The sequence below is a fragment of the Heliangelus exortis genome, chromosome 1 (assembly GCF_036169615.1).
Source record: "Heliangelus exortis chromosome 1, bHelExo1.hap1, whole genome shotgun sequence".
NCBI classification, from domain to species: domain Eukaryota; kingdom Metazoa; phylum Chordata; class Aves; order Apodiformes; family Trochilidae; genus Heliangelus; species Heliangelus exortis.
In genome coordinates this window covers 120596311-120622018 of record NC_092422.1, presented here as the reverse complement: position 1 = coordinate 120622018, position 25708 = coordinate 120596311, and the positions used below count along the sequence as shown (strand labels likewise).

General features: G+C 41.3%; 1 protein-coding gene across 3 annotated transcripts in view; it reads right to left on the bottom strand.

Moving 5' to 3' along the window:
* Positions 1-25708, bottom strand: part of LOC139804939 (ephrin type-B receptor 5) — a 67058-nt gene that overhangs the window by 18564 nt on the left and 22786 nt on the right. For 2 of the 3 annotated variants that reach the window (XM_071762761.1, XM_071762781.1), the window contains exons 3-6: positions 16147-16211; positions 12837-13527; positions 2650-2805; positions 39-374 (exon numbers count right to left, since the gene is read on the bottom strand). In XM_071762761.1, the coding sequence (XP_071618862.1) occupies positions 39-374; positions 2650-2805; positions 12837-13527; positions 16147-16211 (1248 nt within the window). Of the gene's footprint in view, positions 1-38; positions 375-2649; positions 2806-12836; positions 13528-13622; positions 13720-16146; positions 16212-25708 lie in introns of those variants that run through there. The other variant, XM_071762771.1, reaches the window with a different exon arrangement.

The window sequence follows — 25708 nt, the reverse complement described above, 5'->3', positions numbered from 1 at the left end:
AGCAGAAATTTTGGACTCGGATGCAAAAACTTCCTCACCTGACTGGCTGGTGCTAATGTTGATGGTAGCATAGTGGGGTGCCTCTGAACTTAATTCAGTCACGAGGTTGACAGCCTGGATCTCAAAGGTGTACTGCACACGGGCCAGGAGGTTGGAGACTTGCACTCGACTTTCTGTCAGTCCCACCTGGCGTGGTTCAAACTGCACACTGTCCCCACAGCGCACGCACTGCCCCGAGGCTGCTGGGCACACTTTGCAGATGACATTGAAGAAAACATCCTTGCGACCACCCAGGTCCTTGGGGAGCCTCCATGTCAGGAGCACGTTGGAGCCAACAAATTCGTAGCTAAGGTCACGAGGAGCAGAGGGGATACCTAGAAGACAGGGTCAAAGATCAAAATCCCATGAAAGAACGGGAGAGAGGTGGGGGAAGGGAGAAGACAAAGCAGAAATAAAAGAACAGAAGAACAAGTTGCTTATTTCTTCTCATTCTTACTCTTCTCTATCTGTTTCTCTAAACAAGGCTAAGAAAAACATACACTTTGCTGGATCAAATATAAGACATACACAAAGGAGCAACTGTACTATCACATTTTAGAGAGAAACAAACATTAACAGGAGGGGTCTTTGTTTCAAGGATATGACTTTTAACTTTTTCCTAAAAGAACACCCAGCGCTCAGGGAAATTACGAGTCTTTGAAATTTTAAATTTTACAAAAGCTTAGTGAAGATTTGTCTCTACTGAGACCCCTAATTCTCTCACTTGGCACCTAATATCTCTGAACTCTCTGACTTCACCAGTTTCCCTACGGTTATTTCGGCTACCAGCTGGATTCCTGAATGGCATTGGAAGTAAACTCTGACAGCTGGAAACCTGCCCATTCTGTGCATCCAACACTCCCCTAGCTGGCACTGAGATAGTGAAGAGGAGAAGGAAAATGCAGAGACTGAGAAGATGGCATGGAGATGAGAATGGGACATAACACTGGAGCTAGAAAGTGAAAATGAGGTAAAAATGAGCAGTAGTGTTGCACTGCTAAACCTGGGTATGGACACAAAGGCAGACTGGGAGGGCAGGGACAGAGAGCTTGAGCTTATTAACAGGCAGGGGCAAAGGAAATAGGATTTACAGAACATTTCTCTCTGAAGGCTGTTATGGAATACAAGAATCCCCATTCTGGCCATCGCTCTATAGTTAATATCAATGAAATCTATGGACAAAGCCTTCCCTCTGCCTAATGCTGAGCAGTACAAAGGACTTGATGAGCACAGGTGAATAAGGTCTTCATGGGAGATCTCTCCAGATGCAAAGTAGTTCATTGCTGGGTCACCTGAGTATTTCCAACAACTGTATTTCCCTGGGGCCTCACATTTCCAGTGTTGTTTAGAAAATACATTATGCTGGAAAACTGCACATAGAAGACTGTTTAAAAATTTGCTACTGACAAGTTGAAGCATTTTTACATCGGAAAATGTCAGAATTAAATCTTCTTTTGTGATTTTAGTTGGGCCACTCAACATTTGCATTGCAGTTTTTAGCAATTAATTGCACAATCACACATTAGTTTTTCCCTAAGGACACTTATCGAAGTCAATGCCAAGGACAGACAACTGCTCAGAAAAAAATAATTCCTGTTTTTGAAGCTGCTGAAAGCGGATTCTGTGCAGTACAGGAAAAAAGGGATTAAAGAAAAAAACCCCCACATTTCCTGATTTCTGCATGCTTAACTTTAGTGCCATAAAGTGTTTGCTAAATGCTTTAGGAAGGAATTTTTTCCTCTGCCACTTCCACAAAGTTCAAGGGTGATGTTTGAGATATTATTCAAACTATATTTTTTGAGTTTCAACAACTAGCCTTATTTTATTTTCTGCATGTAATTATTCTCTCTTCATCCATCAGTATCCATAATTAATTACCATGAAAAGTCATAACTGCTGAGTCACAGAGAAGTCAATGAAAAAATTAACTATTGTCACATTAAAAAAATCTGCAGAATTTGAATTCTGTGCAGAAAATATGGTCTGCACACTTCCAGTGATAAAGGGAAGAAAATATCAGTCAACACCTTCAATGAACAATGTCTACCCTGTGTATGAAATTAACTTAGCATTTAATGAGAAATCAGTATATTATTAGCTCATTAAAGTTATATATGTAGTATATATATTTATATATGTATATATCTATATATTTGCATACAGTATATAGAAACACACAAACATATATAAAATACATATATATATATATACACATAAACACACACACACATATATAAAGCATATATATATATACAATCTGTGTATAAATATATATATACACCTATATATATGTGATGGATACCTGTGATGGATTTATTTAAAGTTGCAGGAGTCATTGAAAAGTTGACATTTTTTAATTTCTAAGCATCTAGTATTGCAACATCCCAGTATTCTCAAAACACAGTTTCACCAGTGTATCAACACGGTACAAATCATGTGGAAACACTTCTGCCTTCTCACCTATATTTATGGTCAAAGGGAATGGCCAAAGGGAAGTTTCGGGTTATTTCTGAGGTCACGAGGTGAACGGCAACTCGCCTGAATCATTCAGGCATGTTCTTTCTCATTAACTGCTTTTCTTGCTTCCAAAGACTCCATGCAAATACTTACCAGTGCAGGGAGCATCAGAACTGTCTGCAGCAGATCTATAGTAGTGGTCCTGACACACACATTCACTGGAACCTGTCTGTGGAGCGTGGCTGTGGGCAGGGCATGGATGGCAGGGGTCATCTCCCACAGATACTTTAAAGAAACCCAGGGGACAGGCTAAGAGGAGGAAAAAGAGAGGCAAAAGCAGGGAACTCGTTAATTCAGACTCCAGAAACAATGCAATCTTACATTTAAATCATGCTGCTGCTGTACACAGACGTTACTACATAGAGTAGATACCAGTGGTTTTGTTGGTTTATGGAGCATGTATTGTTAAAGTTGCAATGTCAAAACATTTTATTTTTATTCTATACAATAGGTGCTTAAACCGATTCACTGCCAGATGAAAGAGAAGCAGTCCAGAGACAGCTTTGGCCATCTGAAATTATTATCTTCTCATTACTCACTCAAAGAGCTTTAGCATCAGAGAAGCCAAAGAGCACAGGTCATCTGATCTGTCTGGAAATAGCCTTAACAGTTACAGATATTATCCACACCTCCTTCTCCCCACCCAACAAAGCCACAAAATTGGATCTTTCAAGCTGCCTTCAACAGATTCATTGCTTAAAGTAATATAAGCTACCATGGCTCCTTTTGCATCAAAATTAGGAACAGGCATTCAGACTGGCAGTCCTGTTGTTTTCCTGTAGGTCTGAAAACTACCCAATAACGGATAAAAGCCTCTTAATTAAGTCATATTCTATCTGCAAATGCGTAAGAACATGCATTATGGAAAAAGCTAAATTAAGGGTGGAAATTCATCTTACGGTGAAAGGAAAACTAATAAAATAAAAACTTACTAACATGAGAGTACATTCTAGGTTTGCCAAAGCTGCTATGATGAATTACCTAATAGAAGGCACTTGGATCTTACGTTGAAGTGCTACGATAAAGCTTTTACAATTTTTATGCACATTTTCTGAAGCATAGGTTTCTACATAAATTGATAAATCTCTTACAGATATTTGAACTAGCAAGCTCAGATGAAAGCTTATTTGTGGACTGATATTCAGTTAGTTAACTTGACAATAAACAGCACTTACTGGGAATGGGAAACTTTCAGATAGAACCCAGATGAATATTTGAAGTCAAGATACAAGGGACACATGCAAGAGAAGAACTGCCCTAATGATTACTATAAGCATAACAATCCAAAGGAACCTGGATAGCAAAAAGTTATAAAAAAAAAAGAAAAACATGTAAGAGAATAACATCATATACAGATGTTCACAGGTACCTATGGTATCTACTGAGTGTTCCAAAACTGAACAACACACCACACGCTGCGGAATTAACCCACCTCGTTATTATTAACTGCATTTAAAGGCTTCCACCTCCAATAACAATTACTTGTAAATGTTTCTAACCTGAGTGGCCACTGATATATCTTTCTTAACAACTTCAGAAAAGCAGAGTGGCTTGCTTATCTAAAATTCTTCTCCTGTGTGTTCAATTGCCTTTGCTTTGGGTTTTCAAAGCCCATTGTAGAATTTTTGATGTATGCACTGTGGGTTTGCAGGCATGCAAACCTTAACAAAGATTAAAAGATCACAGCTGCTGTCCAGACATAACAGCCAATTACAGCTGTGAAATCCCATGAGCTTTATGCCTGTTGTATTGCTTCATCATTCCATCATGGAAACATGGTGGGACAACCCTCATGACTGGAATGCTGCAATGGATGGCTATAAACTTTTCAGGAAGGATAAAACAGGGAAGGAGAGACGGTGGGGTGGCTCTGTATGTCAGAAAGTGTTTTGATTGCATAGAGCTTGATGATGACAGAGGTGATAAGGCTGCGTGTTTATGGCAAATAAGGAAGATATCCTGTTGAGTGCCTGTTATAGACTGCCCTACTAGGATGATGAGGCAGGTGAGACATTCTGCAAGCAGCTGGCAGAGGTCTCAAAATCTCCAGCTCTTGTCCTGGTGGAGAACTCCAGCCTAACAAACAAACATCTGCTGGAAGTATAACGTAGGAGAGAGGAGACAGGCTAGGAGGTTCTTGGAGAGTATGGAAGATAGCTTTCTGGGACAGCTGGTAAAAGATCCTGCCAGAGGAGGTGCCTTGCTTGATCTCCTGTTCACAAATAGGGAAGGACTTGTGGGAGATGTGGTGGTCAGAGGCTGTCTTGGGCTTGGTGGCCACAAAATGGTGAAGTTCTCAATCTAACTCCCCTCTAAAATAAGGAGGGGGGTTAGCAAAACCTCCACCATGGAATTCCAGAGAGCAAACATTAGCCTGTTCGGGACACTGGTTGAGAGAGTTCCTTAGGAGGCAGTCCTAGAGGACAAAGGGGTCCAGGAAGGCTGGACTTTGTTCAAGAAGGAAATCTTAAAAAGTGCAGGAGTAGGCTGTCCCCATGTACCATAAGACAAAATGGCAGGGAAGATAACTGGCTTGGGTGAACAGAGAGCTTTTGCAAGGAGTTAGGGAAAAAAGGAGTGTTTACCTCCTTTGGAAGAAGGAGCAGGTATCTCGAGATGAGTACAGGGATCTAGTTAGGTGTTGAAGAGAAAAAATTAGGAAAGCAAAAGCCCAGCTCAATCTAACTACTCCCATAAAGGACAACAAAAAAAAGTTTTTACAAATGCATCAATAACAAAAAGAGAGACAGGGAGAATCTTTCAGCTTTTGTGATATAGAAGGTTGATGGCTGCGCCACTGCCTGATCTTTTACCACATACATGATTGTGGGTGGACAGGGAAAGATGAATGAACACTAGGCTACATCTCATTTCAGATATTCAGAACTGAAATAAGAATAGAATTGGCATATTCCCTCTCAGGGAAGAACCTGAGAAAAGAGTTTAAAGAACACAAAGATAAGTGCAAAAAAAAAAAAAAAAAGAAATAAAGAAGAGATTCATCTCAGTTGAATTCACATAAAATAAACAATAGGTGAAGAACTATGGGTGGACTCCGGAGAAATTTAGGATGAAAGATCTCTCTGTAATGATTATTTTTTGATTGTCTAGTGAAGAAAATGAATGACTACAGAAACCTGTAATCTCACACTGGTATTGTGTGAAGGATGGCAGATACAGAGAAAGGATCATGCTTCAAACCCAGCATTCAGAAAGAAAGCAAGAAAGCGAGAACACAAGAAAGAAAGAACACTCACGAGCACCTTTATCCCTTTCCAAAATTGCCTAAGATATGCTAGTTCATTGCTGTCAGGACCTTAGCTCACAAAGGACAACAATAATTATTGCCATGACATGCAGCTTTTCCTGGTATTGCCTCAGTCCAGTCACTCTATAAATAGTATGTCAAAGGTGAATTTGGGAGGAAAGAGAAAAAAAATCACCTGCCAATCTAAATAACTAAAAGCCACCTCCTTTTTTACTCCAGCAGAGACAGTGAGCCTATGGCTGTCTTTCCAAACAGTGACAGAATTAATCTTCATTTGTTTCTTAAGGATTCCTTTTTTTACACCACAAGATTTTTCAGTCTTCATGTATCTTACATTCCCTTCTGAATGCAAATCATGGCATCATATCCACTTCCAGTGGTCCTATATTTTCTGTAAATGACCACTGTGCTCACTGGAGACACTTGTAACAAATAACCAAGCTGAAGCAAGCCCACAATCACTAGGACCAGCACGTTTTACTTCAGTGAATGTTTCGCTTTCAGGACCATCCCAGAGAAAACCTGAATAAAAGGAGCTTCTCCTGAAACACCTCCACTGTGTGCTTGCAGAACAGCTTCACACAGAACACCACAGGCCTTGTCACTGGGGATAGTATGGCTTGATCACCCCCAAGGCACTGGCACTTTCCAAGAAAACGTGGATTTATCTCTCATTGATTCCCAATGTCCAATAGGAGGTTGCAATGTCCATAGGATGGAGGTTTGCAAAGCTGGCACCTCATGGGGCAGAGCAAAGTGCCACTTCCCATCAAGGTTACCATGAAAGAAGGCAATTTGGAGTGCTCAAGTGCTTTTCTCTCAGCTTGTTTCAGTCATTTCTCATATCCTGGCACATTGTCAGAATGGCACAACAGTTCAGCTGGGCACAGCTCATCTCAGAGACACTGACCCCATTCTCTTCAACTTCCTCCTTAACATTGTGCCCTATGTTGGCTATATGTCTCTGACTGCTCTGTGGAGACAAGTTCCACCCGAGAGGCCAGAGGAGCAATTTCTGACAGACTTCTAGCAATAACAAGCATCAAAACCAGCAGAGAAAAGTGCTAGAATCATGAAGCGTGGTGAGGAACAGCATGAAGAAAATTGAAATGTGGAGGGGACACACCAAAAAAAGCTCAGAGAAAGAGGCACTGAAAAGCTCATTTGCACAATACATTGGGCAGAGAGGAATATTTCAAGAATAAACAAAACATAGTAAGGGGAAAGGGAATGGCATTTGGAAACTTCAACAGAACTTTATGCACCCCCCCAGTGCTTTATGCACATTTTAGGGGATGTCACACAAGTGTCTGACTTTTTGCATCCAGGTATGATTTGAAACTGAGCTGGGAGATAGAAAGACATTTAGAAGAGCATAAAATTGCTGTCTTCTTGACTGCGACAAGAGATACATTTCTTATATGGCAGTTCAGGCACGGTGTGGGGGCAGGAAGAATGCATACTAAATGTGAGAGTATTGATAATGAACACAGTGTAAAAGCTGGCATTGGAATCAAAACAGGAGGGGTGAACTGATTTAAGGCCTAAGGAAAACTGGTTGTGCAGAGCTACAAGGATCTCAAATGAGCATGACTATAGGCAAAACAGAAGCAGTATGGAGCTCAAAAGAAAAGTAATATGGGTCATGCCACCTGCTTTATCTAAATGAAAGAAGCTGCTAGAATAAGCCCTGAACTGAATTAACTGAAAAGAGGGAAGCAGATTGGCAGGTACAGAAGGCAGGATGATGGAAAGGATTTAATAATTGACAGTATTGTAGAAATGTGATTTAGACATTACTCTCTTACAACACAAGAGGGATGGCATAATTAGAATGCAAAAGACACACTTAAAATGGAAAATCTAAGCAGCTTTCAGATAAAACATTCCCTCCCCACCAAAACAAGCCTATGACCAGGTTATGGTGATAGGAAGGAATTTCCCATTGGGGCAGCCTGCCCCCCAGTAACCATTACTACAGGTCTTGCCTAATGCTTGGAGTAAGATGGAATACACCAGAGTTAGCAGTGAGGCATGATGAAGTGACAGGCCCATAGGTTGATCTAAGGTTTCACAGTTCCTACATCAGTCTAGGTGAAAAGAGATAGTGGAAAATGAAAGAAACCTAAGGACAGGAGAGTGTGGCTTTTGGGTTTTATAAATAGAAAAGGAGAGCATCAAATCAAGTAAGATAAAATATATGAAGCGACTAAGAGCTGTTTCCTGCTGAACTACTGACAGGAAATCAGTTGATTAAGGGATTTTTAGGTAAAAGAGGTGGAGCTGAAGTAATTACTAGCTAATTCTATATCGGCAGGACTGCCAGGGAATGGGCTATGTGAAGAAAAAAGACAAAAGAGAAAGGAAAGATTTCACAGAATCACAGGATGTTAGGGGTTGGAAGGGACCTCTGGAGATCATCTAGTCCAACCCTCCTGCTAAAGCAGGATCCCCTGAAGCAGATTATACAGGAACATGTCCAGGTGGGTTTTTAATGTCTTCAGGAATGGAGATTCAGCAACCTCTCAGTGAAATTTGTTCCAGTGCTCTGTTACCCTCAGAGTAAAGAAGAATTTTCTCATATTTCTCAGGTCAAATTTCCTGCGTGCCAGTTTTTACCCCTTGTTCTGTCACTGGACATCACAGAGAAGAGCCTGGCCCCATCCTCCTGACACCTGCCCCCTAGATATTTATAACCATTGATGAGATTCCCCTCAGCCTCTTTTTCTCTAAGCTGAACAGTCCAAACTCTCATCCTTTACTCCTCGGGCACACGCTCCAGTCCCTTAATCATCTTAGTGACTGCATGCTGGACTCTATCCAGTAGCTCCTTGTCCTTTTTGAACTGGAGAGCCCAGAACTGCACACAATACTCCAGTGAGGCCTCACCAGGGCAGAGAAGAGGGGAAAGAGAACCGCCCTCGACCTGCTGGCCACACTCTTGCTATTGCACCCCAGGATGGTATTTGCCCTTTTGGCTGCAAGGGCCTGTTATCTACCATAACTTTTTCCCCAGAGCTGCTTCCCAGCAGGTCAGCCACTAATCTGTACTGGTGCATGGGGTTGTTCTTCTCCAGATGGAGTACTGCACACTTATTTTTATTGAACTTCATTAGGTTTCCTCCCACCCAGGCTCTCCAACCTGTCATCAGCCACCTAATGGGAGGATATAAAGAATGTATAGGTACAAGGTGGTAGAACATGAGACAACAGACACAAGTTGTAATAGTCTTATTATATCTTATTGCAATCTCCTTCTATATAGTAAAAAGAAGTTGCACCATAGGTGCCAACAAACATTAGAAAAGTTGCCCAGGGACATTGTGGAATCTTCATATTTTGAAATAATGAAAACTAGACTAGAACAGGCCTTGAATGACAAAAGCCTATTTGGTCCTGCTTTGAACACGGGGTTGGAGCAGATTATTTCCACAGGTCCCTGCAACATAAATTAGTCTGTGGTTTTAAAAGAAGCATCTTTTAAGCGATAAAAAATTGAGATGATCTTATTGTGGGCTTTGTTTGTTTGTTTTAATAATATATGCATATCTTTATTACACAATTGAAGTTCAAGCTTTAACAGAAATCTTAACATTTCCTTAGTCTCAGACTGAAAAAAGTTTACCCAGTCTGGTGAGGAAGGGCATCTTTTAATAATGCAAAAATAATCATGTAATATTCTTCCAAATAAGCCCTCAAACAGTTGTGTGCTCCTGGAGTTATCAGTAAGACAGATGTGACTCCTTCTGCAGCCAGAAGGAACTACATATGCCAACATGACATGGGCAAATTTATGGAATCATCTTCTCCATCTGACTTCTTTGTACATGCTTGTACCATACAGAAGAAGAGCCAATTATAGCTACTGCAGAAGACAGGCATATCTTTTGCTTCCTCAGTACTCTCAGAAACATCCAGGAAAAGAAGAGTGGGGAAGAAGCTGAGTTAACACTGGCAAACCAACAAATGCTCACCCATCCACTCTCACTCACCCTCCTCAGCAAAACATAAGGAGAGAATAGGATGGAAAAGCTCAAGGATAAAGACATTAAACTGTTTACTAATAAGTATCACAAGTAAAATAGATTTGGCTTGAGGAAAATCTAATTCATTGCTGATCTCTTAAAATATATTTGTGTAACATGAAAAACAAACCCAAACATTAAAACATCACCTTTCCTCCACCCTCTCCCAAGTACAACCCAACTCTTCACACTCCAAGCTATTCTACTCCACCCAAGTATCACTGGAATGAGCAGTTTCTGCCACTCCTTCCCTCTCATACTGTTCCCCTGTCCCAGTATGGACTCTCCACAAGTCACAGTTCTTTCAGGAATGCCCCATCTTCTACGGTGTGGACTCCTCCACAAGCTGCAGAAAATAGGTGCTCTGGTGCTTGGAGTACCTCTCCTTCCTCTCTGACCTTGGTGCTCCCTGAGCTGTTTCTGCTTTTTTGTTCCTTTCCCCTTTCTCTGGCTAATGTTTTCTGCCTCTTCTTAATTATGTTCGTACAGAGGTGCCACACACATAGAGTCACAGAATCATTAAGGTTGGAAAAGACCTCTAAGATCAAGTCCAACCACCAACCTAATATCACCATGCCAAGATGTGGCTGATCAGCTCGGCTCTGTCCAGTGGTTGGTCTGTTGCTGAGATGTCTGGAAAAAGTTATATCTGGAATGGACATCCTCTGCCCTCTTACCACAGAGGCCATCCTATCAGACTCCACCATGGCCAGAACCTTGCACTGTAAATCAAATACACTATGATAGTAAAAAGGGGATGAGCAGTCCAAGTCCAACAAATGGACTTCAGCAAGGATGCAAAGACCTGACTTGACCCCAGTCTTATGACTGAAATAGGTCACTCCACTCTATCTCTTCCTAAATATGGTTCCATCAGTGTTTTTCTCCTAAAGTCCTGTGATCTTGTCTCCCTCAGGCATCAAAGCTGGATACAGGGAGAAAAATCAGTTCTCTGAGACACAGCAGGTGAGAAGTTAGAAGGTAGCTGCAGATGTAGGGGTATACTGATACAGTAATGGCACATTTTCAGGGGTGTATCAGATACTGCTATTGGACTGATTAGAAAAACTGATATGTAATCTCACTGGCGGAACAGCTGGAATTCCAACTGACAGTTGGAATTAAAGAGTATTTGCTCTTGGAAGAAACTAGGATAAACTCCTTACTCTTAAATGAATAATTCTGTTTAGTTCTATTTCAGATTTTTCATGCTAAAAGCTCACCTTACTTCATTTAGAAGTCAGCTTAGCATTTTATCAAGTAGTCATTTATATTCTCTTTCTTCTCTATATTGCAATTTAAAAAATATTTTCAAAAGTGTCTCAATCATAAATTTTAACTACTATTTTCAAAAGCATCTGGTGGCTTAAATACCATGTCACTTTCAGCTAAAAGGTAACTATATACTATGGGAAGTGAACCCCAAGAAACATTCTGTGTTGTAAAATGGTTGGTGGGGATGGAATCCAGGAACAACTGTTTTCAGTAATGGATCTGTCGATCTGAGAGAAGACCTGGGAGAACAGCCAATGAGTCCACAATTTTGTGAAGCAGTAGCCTAAGATGTCCTAATCACCCAGAACTTTCAGTTTCTGGCCCCTTATGTGGAAAGCCACTTAGAGCTGCAGAAAACATTGCAAGGGAAGGCGCCATGTGCATATACATCTACAGAAAGAGAAGGAGTTAAAGTCTCAACCTTCCTTTCTGACTGCTATTCTTTCTGACTGTTCAGCGTGAGAAGAAGTCTGCTTGGATAAAGTCACAAATGAATCCACTGCACGCCACATTCCATATCACCTAAAGTTACTAGTAAAGGATGCTTTACTCTTCTATTTAGCTGGATAAATTTGCCATACAGTAAGAAACAGCAGGCAATCTTATCAAATTAGTGAAAGAGTCTCTTAATTCATGGTAGGGGGCAGGAAAAAAAAGGGCTTTCTATCTATCTGTTCAGAATGGTTGTTGTCAGATTCTTTGTTCTAAATTAAGAGGTAACAGCTGGTCCAGAAAAGTCTCCACAGGCTTCCATATGGTGAGGAGGAAGGCAATGCCCACACACTGTTCTACTAACATATAAGGAAACTTTCTTCTCTTTCCTATCCTTGGTTCATTCTTCTGTCTTATTAAGAGCTATGTGCAGGATCATCAGTGGAAATCTGCCCTTGGCTATTGCTTTTGTTCCACATTTTATATAGAACACTGCAGCAACTCTGCACTATGGTGTACGTTTGTTCTTAGGAAGAAGGGAGAACATACAGAGGAGAAGTCCTGCAAAGCACCAAGGAAGAGGGCAAACTAAGCTAGCTGAATGTGGCTCCATTCAGACCAGACAGAAACATATTATTAGCAGAAGAGATCAGGAATGGTGATCAAGCCAGAGGTGCTCATGAGAAACACGAGAAAAAATACCTTCTAACTCTGTTTCATTATTTGCTTGTCTTTGGCTGTTTTAAGCTGTCCATGGAATCTCAGGAAGTACATGATGGGAACAGTGTTTTGTAGTTTGATAGACTGTCATTATTTCAGTTACTCCTTAAAATATTTATCATTTTCATCTATCTCCAGCTTCTGTGATAATGGAGCTGCAAAAGAGTATCAGCTTTCATTGAATGATATAAAAAAGGGAAGATAGACTTTTTTAAAAATCCAATTTTTATTTGCCAAGCCTGATTTCCATATTTTTTAGTGCTTAAGACTACTATCTGACACAAAATTGATTTGATTCAAAATTTATCTGGATTGCAAACTAATCAAACTATTGATGACAGACAAGAGGAGGACTTGCTATTTGTAAAAAATGAAGGGCTTGGGGGAGATGTGATGGCAGGTGCTGTTTTGGCCACAGTGATGATGAAATAGTTGCATTTAAAGTTTTCAGTGCAACGAAAAAAAAGGAGAGCAGAGTTTGCACATTGCCAAATACTGCTAACACAGAGAACCAACAAAGAAGTGTCTACGTTAGGGGATGGGGAAAAAAGGTCTCTCACCTTGGCAGGCTCGCTCGTCATCAACAGGCTGGTAGCCAGCCTTGCAGCTGCATCTTCCAATGGCCACCATCCACTCCCCTTCCCCATTGCAGTGCAACCGGACTCCTGAGGACCCAGTCATGCTTGTCTCTTCAGCATTTGCTACACATGTCCCCGATGACTCCACCAGCGAAGTCCTCTCCCCTCCAGCGAAAGTTTCAGGGAAGGAGGCGAATCGTTTCACCACAGCTGGGCACTTGTAGAAAAAGACTTGGACTGCCACCAAGGACATGCAGGCTCCCGAGTCTTGGAAGGCCACGTAGAAGCCGTGCTTGGTGAGGGGTCCAAAGCTACGTACTTTAACATTCATCTTTACCACCTTCCCAGTGCTGTCCACTTGGGAAAAGCTTTCGTCAGCCGCAATTGTATCCACTTTGGTCCAGGGGCCCTCTCGCCACTCTGGCAGCTCCTGAGAGGCTGCGTCAGCCTGGTGGTAGTAGAGTGTAAAAGTCTCCTTGCAAGAAGAGGCCACGGTGCGCATGCTGGCGCAGTCTCTCACCGAGAAACGGAGGCGGACGTGGACCCGGTGGGCTCCGCGCCGCTCTATGAAGTGAGTACGCAACCAGTTATTCTGACCCGGTTCAGCCACGTTACAGACTTCAAAGGTTCGGATCAGGCGCTTCTTGTCATCCAGAACACTTACCTCATCCCACTAGAATGGATATGTGGCAGAAAAGAAAGAAGAAACAGTAAAAAAAAACAAAACGTAGATTCAGTGTTTAACTGCACCCCATATACAGGACAGACCTTCTTCCCCTTCCGTCTCCGTGCCATGTCTATGACAAGACCTCAGTGTGCTGATGGCATGTGTAGCACAGCACTCTAGACAGGTCCACGTATGACCCTGTAAAGAAGAGCTGTTAAAGCCTGCAAGTTAAAAACTGTTGTGACAGAAAATGTAATTCATGCAAACCTGTCACATGGCATTGAGAATGTTAAAATCAGAGAATTACACTTTCTTTCCTCCTCATCTCTCATCTCCAGAGACAAGATGCATGACACAAACAAATAAGAGAGAGAAGCAAGATATTGTTCTTTGGAGAAGGCATCTCTGATGCACATAAGGCAACTCAGCACTGCCACTACAGGGGTGAATCCAGGATCAAATTTGTGATAGGAGGAAGGCACAAGGAAAGGAATGGGTGGGATAGAAGCAAGGTACTACAACATAAGATAAACCTGTCCTTAATCTCTCCAAGCTTTACAGAATAGATATAAGGCCCTGGGTATGACAGAAAAAGCACATAATGAGATGGAAGAGAAGGAACCTAAGCGCACACTCTTGCCAGGATCGGGTTGACCAACTCTGTGCCACAAGACCTGTATTAAGATCAGTGCCAAGAAGAAATGAGCAATTTATGATCACTGGAGACTCCCTCCTGTGTGAAATGGAAGCACCCATTCTGCTTTTCTGAGGCCAGATTAATGAAGTCACCAGAAGATGGAAGAGCTTAATATGGCTTCCAGACTCCTGTTCTTTCATGAGTATACTAATGATGTTGCAACAAAAGTCTAGGGCTGATCAAAAGAGTCAAATCAAAATTCTGGAACACAGGCAGCTCAATCCTTCCAGTAATTGAGAGGGACTTTGGAAGAAACAGGCAATCCCAAGACATCAATACATGGCTTCAGAATGGTGCCTTTGCCAATTATTTTCGTTTTATAACCATGGAAAGGCTTCAAGGCACAAGGTATGCTGGAGCCAGATGGGATCCACCTGTCCCAGTAATGGAAGCATGTTTTTGCTCAAAGGCTGATGGGACTGATTGAGAGGGCTTTAATCTAGACTTGATGGGGGAAGGAGATACCAACAGGAGAGCTGAAGGTAAGCCAAGGGTTGGCAAAACATTGCCTGAAGGAGGCAATACTAATAGGAACGTTTATGTTGCTTCTGAGAGGATAGAGAGCTCAGGAGTACATCTGAAATGCTTGTACACCAACACAGGCAGTATGGGAAAAAAACAAAACAAAACAGGATGAAAAGGAAGCACTGGTCACTTCCCAGAGCTATGACATCAGTATTATTGAGACTTGGTAGAATAAGTCCCATAACTGGAGTGCTGGGAATCACCTCTTAGAAGCACAGGAGCAGGCAATTACAATTGTTGGAAGTCAACCAAATGGAGCAAAAGACTATCTTGGCTTAACAGGGAACTCCTCATGGAACTCAAAAGGCAGTTCTGTTCAATATACTTATCAGTGTTCTGGATTGAGGAGTTGAATGCACAATTAGAAAGTTTTCTCATTATACCAAACTGGGATGTGCTGTTCAGTCTTCTGAGTAGTCAAGATAGACTTGAGCAGTGGGCAATCATCAATGGCTAAAATTTAACAACACAAATGCAGGATTCTGCCTGGGACAGAGGAATGTCAGACACAAATATAGAATGGGAGACTGGCTGGAGAACAGCTCTGCAGAAGGGGATCAAGGGGTGCTGGTTGACTGCAAGCTCAATATGAACCAGCAGTGTGCCCAGGCAGTCGAGGGGGCAAACTGTATCCCTGGGTGCATCAAACTCAGAATAACCAGCCAGACTAAAGAGGGACACTTAAAAAAGGATGTGAAGATCCAGAGAAGGGCAGCACAGGTGGTGATAGGGCTGAAAGGCACGTCCTATGAGGAGTGGCTGCGGACGCTTGGTTTGTCAAGAAACCAAGGCTGAGGGGTGACCTCAATGCTCTCTACAGCTTCCTGAGGAGGGGAAGAGGAGAGGGAAGTCTCTTCTCCCTGTTATCCAGTCACAGGATTCATGTGAATGATTCAAAGATGCATCAGAGAAGGTTCAGAACTTTTGTTAGGAAATGTTTCCTTACTGAGAGGGTGGCCAAACACTCAGACAGACTTCCCAGAGAGTTGGTCAATGCCCCTTGCCTGTCAGCGTTTAAGAGGCATTTGTACAATGCCCTTAATAACATTCTTTAACTGTTGGTCAGCCCTGAAGTGGTGAGGCAGTTGGACTAGATGATCATTGTAGGCTACTTCCAACTGAAGTATTTTATTCTGCTCTATTCTGTGTGGATGGATGGCTGGAGACCATATGAGCACTTTTGACAACGAGTGAAAGGAAGAGGGTAAAACGAGATTGCAACAGTATTCCACCCAGTACCCTCCTAACAATCTGGCTTTACACAATGTACTGTAATAAAATTGTTCATACAAACAAAATCCACAAAACAAATTTCATTGGTTTCAGTTTCCTTTTCTTCATCAGCTGCATGCATGTCTCCCTAGCAGAGATGCAGTCAAGATGTGGACAAGGGACATGCTTACCCCATCAGAAGGGTGGGTGGTCCAACCAATCTCTGAGGTCTCTCCAGTTGTATCCAGAAGAATTTCTGTTTATATTAAAAAAAACAAACAAACAATTAAAAAGAAAGTATTTTGTGTTCTTCCAAGTTAGACTAAAATTCTACCTGTCCTCCACAAGATTGTCTCTGAAAAAAAACCCAAAACAATCCAAAACATGTCTTGTAGAAGACTTTCACGCAACCAGAATATACATCCCTGTTTTGAGATTAAATATGACAGGATTTTTCCATAATGGTAAATTAAGCAGGGCCCAGAGAGGGGCAGAAGTATGAGACACATCATCATTATAACTCATTGTCAGCGACTTACTTGGCAATATTCTTTCTGGCCAGGTGAAAACTTTCCCTGGCAAAATATAAGCACATGGACAACACTGAGCAGAGTTATCATAATGAGCAGTACAGATGATGCCACTCTCTTCTGGGCAGTAAAATGGTGGGACAGAGAGATAAGTTACACAAATGTCAGTTTCCTCCAGGTGAAAAAGTGGAGACAAGGCTAAGACAGTTTTCTCTCCAGCTCTGGAAAAAAAAGTTTCTGGGGGAGTTTAGGATGATGACCCAGGTGATCCTGTAATGGATTTACTTTGGTTTGGAGCTGGGCATTAGACTGCAAGCCTGTATATGACTTGTCTTGGAGTTGTTAATCTCTGCTCAAGTACAAATAAATTCAGAACAGATTGTGACAGTATTCTTCAGAAGTGAATATTAAGGTCCAAGACCACCCTGGGAGTGACTAGTATGGAAGCATGTGTGCTTTTCTGTACCCATTTATAGTGAGGACACAGGGCAAGAAGATGACTCCATCAAACAGGTATTCACATGTGCTGATACACAGGGTAAAAAACAACTGCTTTTTCTAAAGTGCTGGAAAGTCAGTGTAGTGAAATGAGGCAATCAGGTGTTGCTAATTACAATGTGGGAGGCGTGAGCTTGTGTTAAGCCCACCTGTGCCCAATCAGGGCTTACCCCAGCTGCGCATTAGTTATTATCCTCCATGTATCTTCTAAGTCAATTTCATGCTTATTTTTCTCTTAAGTGTGGAGGTCCCATATCAAGTCGCCAACCTCTCACCACAGTTCCCACGCAACTGATGCAGACAGGGTTGAGGAGAGTTCTTGCTCTTTCATCCATGTCATTGGCTTCTCTAGAAGCTTCTCATTGACAGGGGTGCTTAATGACAGTCCCATTTTTTCTTTTGATGGGTCAACGATAGAGAGAAGGTAGTGATCCTTCTTACCCGACTAGGGCTTCCCGGCTCCAGCTAGCTCTATCCCAACTCTTCAGGTTTTTTGTTAGTGTTGTATTGCACCGAATTGGCTCCCTTTTTCCTGGTCCACCTGAGCAGGGGCTAGACCATGGTCTGTGCCCATATTCTCCACCAGATGTAGCAGACAAACCTTTCTTGGGGCACAGCGCTTCGAAGTCAAACAGGTGTTCCTGCCAAGGTGCACAAACAGTGCTCCCATCTTGCTGCCTTCAGACTTGGCCAGCCTTGTTCAGTGCTTCTGCTCTGGACCCAGCTAACCTCCTTCTCAGGCTGCCCCCCAGTGAGCTGAGCATGCACTTGGAAGCTCTCCTTTTATTGGTCACCCAGTCCTGCTCATGAGCAGCTGGGGTCAGCCCTAATTGGGCACAGGTGGGCTTAACACAAGCTCACGCCTCCCACCTCATAATTAGCAACACCTGATTGCCTCATTTCACTACAAGTCAGTCTCTCGTTTGCTTATTTTAGTGTTCATTTTTCTGTAGTTTCACTTTGTTAAAAAAAACAAAAAAACCAAAAATCAAAACCAACCAAAAACAACAGCAAAAAGCATAACCCATCAGCTGCATCCAGCTTACTTGCAAACAGGATTTATTCCTCTTGCAAAGGTTTAATGATACAACTGTCTCATGTTTTATGCAGGAGAAATCCTCAATAGTTTTCATCTCCAAATTATAGATTGTTGACTTTACTATCCCTATCAGTGCTCCTGGGGATTCATTTCACATTAATAAGCAGAAAAGAAAGACTCGACTCATCCTAAAGCAGACATGATCAAGTGACCAAGTTTAACCAGAACTCAGGCTTCACTGATGTCCCCCAACTGATGTTCCCTATATTCCTACAGGAGAGCATATATTTCTTAGGCCTTCTTAAGGAGCCAGTGCAGTTCCTTACTTCAAAAGCACTGCAAAAGCATCTGCACTGCCTTGCCAGAACTGGAAAGAGCTACTTGTTACAGCTGGTGCACAATCCCACCGAAATAACCTAACAGACCTCAGGAAACAGTGAGCAGCTCATTACTGAAGCTCAGCTCTGATGGCTCCTCTTGAGTGGCAAAACATTTATGAAAGGCCTGTGCTTCCTTCAGGCACAGTCTTACTACCCCAGGCTGCCCTGGCAGCAAAGGGACCTGGCATCCCCTCATGCCCATTACTGCCTGAATTGCACAGTCTGGCACAGGGGTTGCAATCTGCCATGCCAGTACTTTCCCATTGGGTTCACATAAATAGCTTTGATATTCTGGAATAATATACAAGATCATTTTTCAACAAAGAAAGAACTTTTTTTTTTTAATTAGGTCCAAGTCTCCCATTTACCAAAGTATAATGCAACTACCTCACGGAAACTCTAGGAGAAAATAAAATAGAGAAAGGTTAATTAGGGCATGGACATGGAAAGCCAGATAAAACGTGAGAATGGAAAGGAGAAGAGAGAAAATAAAGAACACTTGCTCAGCAGCCTGGGCTCTGCCCCAGCTAGCAGGAACCATGTTCTCCAGAATGTTTCTCACCAGTGAGCAGACTAATCTTTATCAAGCACATGAATATCTCACAGGCAAACAGATGCTGTGTTCAGCCTGAAGCAGACTGAACTGTTCCTCTCATAGTGAATATTTTCAGTCATGAAGCATTAGAAAAATAAGAAAAGTACACAAGAATGTTGTGTGCATAAATCTCATTTGGTGACCTATGGTTAAAAGTCCCCCTTCTTTTTTTCTTTTCTTTTTCTTCCTCTCCTACTGACTGTATGCCTTGAATCAGATCCCCAGACACATTTGTTGCATGTACATTCATAAATCTAACAAGTTTTTAGGCTGCTCTCTTATTCTGAGGACAACAGGTAAAAATACAGTTCATGTTTACACACCTAAAACCTCCCACCCCACAGAACTACATGGTCACATCCAAACCACCTCTCAGAAATGGTCTCAGAACACAACTTCTGACCTATGCCTAAGTAATCTTTAGAAGTTTTCTGGCAAAGGCCTAACCCCTGACTGTGCTAATAATTTAACAGTATGAATAAGTGCATACCAGTGTATTGGTATAAGCCTTCATTCTGCCACTTTATCAGTACTGATGCAGCATCACTGGTTCTGGGCCAGACCAGTATTCTGCTGCCCTTCAGAGCATTCAGCTGAATTTACCAGTCTGGAAGTAAAATTGCTTACACCCTTTCTATCTTGCTCAAAAATCAAAGGTCTTGCAAGATCAGATCAGGCCCAGACCCAGGACAGTCCATGACAGACCTCAGTCTATCAACAGAGCAATATTGCACACTGGATTAAAAATGAGTAATAATCAAGATAGCTGAGCAACCTGGAGGCTCTTAAACACAAAAAGTATGACAATCCTTCTTTGACTACTGCTTTAATCTTATGCTTTTGAAGAATAAGATTCCAATTTCTTAATAAGATTTATTTTCGTTCAAAGAAGAAAAAAATAACTGATGACAGATTCTCTTGTATTTCTCTTCCCTAAACAAAGCAAAACAAAACAAACAAAAAATACTTTATAGCAGAAAGAAATGGATTAATTACACTCTTTGTAAAACAAAATTCAGAATTAACTACACTCTTATTTCAGTGTCCTCTGTTCTTGCAGGCCAGAAAGGGTAAAAAAAAAATTCCAAAGACTTATGCTAGTACCACCCTGTACTTATGACACAAAGCAATCTCTTGGGCTGCACCATACTATAATGTCAACATCAAGATCAACTGGGCAAAGGTTGGAAGTTGCTATTACTGATCAGGTTGTTCAGAACAGGCATGTTAATGATTTTCAGATTTTGGTTAGCCTATACTTTTAAACAAGACACTTTAGTGCTTGTGGTACAGGCCAAGTGTTCCCCTGATGCAAGAAGATGACAACTCACCAAAGGATGACTGACCCCTGGAATATCTTCATGAAGGCAGAGATGGCCTAACAGCTTTCTGGACTGAAGAACACTTGTCCTCAATGTCTTAACAATGGAGAGGTGCAAGAGGGAATTATTCAACCCAGTTATAAAATCACAGATTGAAATAAGCTGCATGGGAAGTATAGAGGTCATCTTGATCTATACCCATTGCGAGGCCAGCCTAAATTACAGGAGGTTGCTCAAGGCCACATCCATCTGAATTCTGAATATATCCAAATGTACGAATACACAATTGGTAGATATGGCAAAGGGCATCACAGTAGAAGGTAACATTCAGAGTTTGCTTTGCTGTGCAGCTGAATGTCCCAAGCAGCAAGGTTCTCCAGCTTCTCAGATTTCTTGAAAGTAACTGAAATTTTACTGGGCTTATACTGCCTTTATACGATCATGTATTGAACATGAGCAAGTGTCTTTGAACGTGACTGCAAATGCTCTCTAAGAGAGGTGGAAAGAGAGAGAATTCTCTGGGCTTGTGTAAAAATAGTTAGGGGTTGCCAGATTTAGTAACCTCACATAAGCAAGGCTGCTGCTTAGCCCTGCCTCAGGTCCAACCAACAGCAAGGTTGAGTGGGTATTCCCAATAGGCACACGCACAAACACATGTAGGCACTTCACATATACAAATGGCCAGCCACAAGCATCAACACAGAAACACTCACCACTCATACAAACAGAAACAGCACCACCAATGGCCTCATCCTGCTCCCCTTGGTTGTAGTGGGAAATATACATGCATTTATACACAACACAGACCCCTCCGGTAACTCTCTTCAACATCCAGTCTCAAGTAGCAGACCTCAGGGGATCTATGCTCTCCCCATTTGCTGGCACCTGCACATACAAGCACCTGAAACCTGCAGCCTCTCTCCTGTTCCTAACACTCAGAAACCCTCACTCTCCAATACCTAACCTTCACGCAGACACACTATGGATCCTCTACTAACTGGTCTTAAGACCAGTAGCATGCAGTCTACCTAAGAGCTGGCCCTGCATTCTTGTTCTCCTGCACAGATGGCATTGGGACACCTACGCCACCAAGGCCAGTAGGTATTGCTGTAGTGCTGCCCCACTCCACAGACACCCCTTAACACAGAGAAATACATGCATAGGCACAGACACTATGGACCCCTCCCTCCAGTAACTCAGGCACTCAGCCTACCCAGGAGATGGCCCTGGGATTGTCTTGTTTCCAGTTGCATAGAGACACACAACACACAAACAGGAGACACGATGAATTCCCAGAACTCATGGTCTCCCCAGCAGTTGGCCTGGACCTCCTGATCCCCTCAGTAAATAGCTTTTGCCAGCTTTGTGCCTCATTCACAGAGGCACACACATGCAAACAGATATCTCATTCATCCCCCAGACTCTCTGGTCTCTCCCTGGCTTCCTAAACCAACTTACTCTACTAACCCATTTGTCTGGCTTGCTATTTGCTAGAGATTACAGAGTCATTCGTATCAGCTTGCTCACTCTAGTTGCTGGCATCACAGATCCTATGGCCTGTGGTCCAATTTTAGTTCCTGGCACTTGATTTTCATCTATTCCAGGCCCTCCAATTGCTGACAGCACCAACACATGGGCCACTGTGACCTGTTGTTCAACTCCAATTGCTGGCATTTAAATGCCTGCATGCACACAAAATAAAGCCCCTTCATCCAGGTAACTAGTGAAAAACTGAATTTAATAAGAAAAGAGAACAGACTGTGGTGAGCAGGTGCAGGCCAAGGCCTGAAGGCATACTGACCAGCAGCCTCTTTACACATGACTGGCCCCTTATCTATTTTCTCACAGCTGATGCTTCCCAAAACAACCTTGATTCCTTCCTTCCCCAGTTATGGTTCCTCCTCTGAACAACCCACCGTTAATTTTGCAACAGCCCCAGATTATTTTACCTACATCCCACACCCCTGCTGGCAGTAACCAACCCCTCAATTTGCACGGTGTTCCAGAGAACACTTCCACTGACTTATTTTAATGGGTTCTATTCCAAACCAAAAGGCTGATCGTGCTCCTGTGATAGACCTGGGAGAAGCTAGGCCAAAGTGCTTATTTCTCTACTGAGTTATTTGGGTTCCTCTGCCTTTCATTGCTCCTCTGAGTGTTGGGAGATGAGACTTTTATCACCCAACTGTGATAAAACACATCTGTGCATGTAGGCTGCCACTTGGAGACAGAATATAGTGAAATCTTTGGGACACCTTAAATACAGTTCTTCCAAAACTGTACAGCTATTGTGGTGCAGTAAATAATATAACAATGGCTAGTGACATATACAATAACAAATATTTTATTGTTCAAGAATGAGTTTATAAAACAAGCAATAAACCAAACAACAACAACAAAAAAAGCCAAAAAATCCCACTTGTTAGTAACTAGCCAATACAAAGATGGTTATCTTGTAACAAAAAACATACTTTTTACAGTTCAGCTATGACTGAACTAAAACAAGATAGAGTTATAAAATATGCAAAACCCATCTACATTGGACAAATTAGTTTGATTTTTTCTTGGATAAATCTGTATTGTGAAGTCATTACTGCAATGAATGCTCCTGAATTACTTCTGTACTCAAATGCAATTAATAAAAACAAACTATTGGGAGCCAAGTGGGATTTGTAATTAGTGAGTTGCACAAAGTATAATATATTTTAACTACTTGCTATGTCAGAGCAAAACGCTGACACCATCAGAACACCAAAGCAGTCATCTTCAAGGAGGAGTCCTCACAACTCAATCAGGAGTTATGTGCCATCTGAGAAAGAGAGAAATGACAGCCAAATGGTCTAGGATAGGGAAATACACAGCTATTTTCAGGGTAGCTCAGCTTTTAAGCTGTATATATGACTGTATATGTTTTTCTTTACCTCTCCTATTCTGCTAAAGCTTTAGGGAAACTGACAGGATTAGCTTGTTGCACAATTGCTATGCTGATGTCATGAAATACAGACATTGGGAAATTAAAAAAAATTACATTAAATGCTTAGTTTGCATATGCAATCGAATTAAATTATTATTTACAGTTTTCCTGGTAACACAATATATGTATTCTCCCACAGTTTACGAGATTCATTCTGCAAACACCCACTATTGAGTCTAGAACTTATCCAGCTGCCACTGCTGTCAAATTGGGTACTTTTGATAGACAGTACAGTGTGATTTTTGAAGTTTACCTAAGTTTTCCTGCTTTGTTTCATAACTATTAAAAAGTGGGCTTGGGTCTTCTGAAATTTCACTGAAGCATCTAATGAAAGTCACAGATACTCAGAATATTGTTTCTTTTCTTTGAAGCTTTAGTTAGCTTTGACTTGAAACATAACTGGCTGCAGAATGCCCTCCTGGTGCCCTCCTAGCAGGAAGAGCCTGCAGCTTGAGAACAGTTTCAATGTGAGGCTATGTTACATACCTGGGAATAGGGATGTCCTAGCAGTGGGACTATAGGGTAATCTACTTTAGGAAAAAACATATTCAGAGGAGCTGCTAAGACTGATCAATGGGATAACCTAGACACCTTTTCCTTGCAAACCAGCAGCACATCCAGCCTGGTCCCATTCACCTTCTGAATGTCTACAACAGGACATGCCTCTGCCCTGGGCTTTCCAAGCATGCATCAAAGATTTTGGCATGCAGGTAAGTGTCAGGAAAGAACTGAGAAGACCATAACAGAAGGTCTTTGCTAGGATTATAGTAACTCATGTGAATCACAAACAACTGAATTAGAAAGCTAATTTTCCTTTTTCCCCCTGAAGTAAAATAACATCTATTTTAAATTGTGTTTGCCTGCAATAAAACAAAAGGCAATAGTACTTTTTTTACTTTGAAGATTACCCTTAAAGAAAATACAGGTTTCCTTCATTTCTAAGTGAAAGCAATTTGAGCAATCAACACCTTATTTTCCATAACCCAAGATGAAAACTAGTTAATAGAAAAGACAGGTGAAAGACAAAGTAAGAATGCCTGACCTCGTGACCTTTTTCTTGAATGTTCCTTTACGCCAAGGAAACACTTTTAATGCAAAAGTTATACCAAAGCAGAAGAATTATTCTCTTTACATCTTGAACTTTGGAAAAATACCTATAAAGGCTGTCCAGCCATTCTGCAGGCTGGAGAGTCTGTTGTAAAATAAATGCATTCACATGGAGAACACATCATTCCTTTGGAACATATTTAATGAGTTCTGCAAAATGAAATCTGCTTCTGTTTACAGCAGTAAATATTTATAACTCAGTCAAATCAAACTAAAAATTCCACAGAAAATTCAAATCTGTGCCCTAGTAAGAGCTATTTCATTAGCAAGTTATCACTTGTTCTCAGCTATTTTTACTATAGCCCGTCAGGCGTTCCTAAATTCTATGCTTCACTAACTTTCACAATCAGAAAGGTTAACCTACAGAAATGTTAAATGATAAATTATAGACAGGAATTACATACTAATAGAAATAAAATTTATGTGTATTCCTTTACATATTCTTGAGAAAAAGGAATTTTTTTTTTCGGCCAACATGTATATCAAAAATAATGCATCCTGAACTAAAACCTTAAAAACCCTTGCAGAGCCACGAACACTGGGAAATGCAATCTTAATGAAAACCTTTGTGCAGTATTGTTTCCTTTTCTAAATCTGAAAACACTAAGTTCACAAACCTCTTCTGTTTCCAAAACAGTTTTCTCTCCCGCAGGAATTTTTTCTAGTCTAAAAATTGTGTCTGGAAAATTCTGGACAAAATGCTTGTTTCTAGTGAAATCAGTGTCTAGATACTAGATTGATTAAGCTCAGCATAATAATTATTTTTATGCATTAAAAGAACAACAACTAAAAGAACAACAACAAAAGCATTTTCTGTTTTCTTTACTTCTGAAAGAACCCTGAATGGGTTTAAGGTTCCATTAGGTTTTATAAAAGGGTACTACCTTCCTCATAACTGAAAAGTATTCTACACAAAAAATATTGGCTCTCTTCACAATGCAGAGGAAGATGGTTTGAATACTTTATTTTCTTCCCCTCTTTACAGATTCTTTCCTAACCATTTACATTAAGGTGTTATTGATACTGGTTTTCTCTTGTTAGAAAATTTCAAACAAAACTTAGTTTGAGACAAAAAGTGTTTTACATTCAATCTGTTTAAATTTAACTCAAATGCCTGAGAAACACCTGGAAGAAAGATTTCCTTAATTGAATCTCCCACTCAGTCATTCATCTTTAGTGAGATTTTAGACACCATCTAAAACTTCTAAGAAACCCTACAAAAACTGAAGACCAAACAGAGTTTTCCCTGTAGTTTTCAAAATGAGTCAAATGGCCCTGGGTCTTTTTTCTTATTTATGGATAACTCTA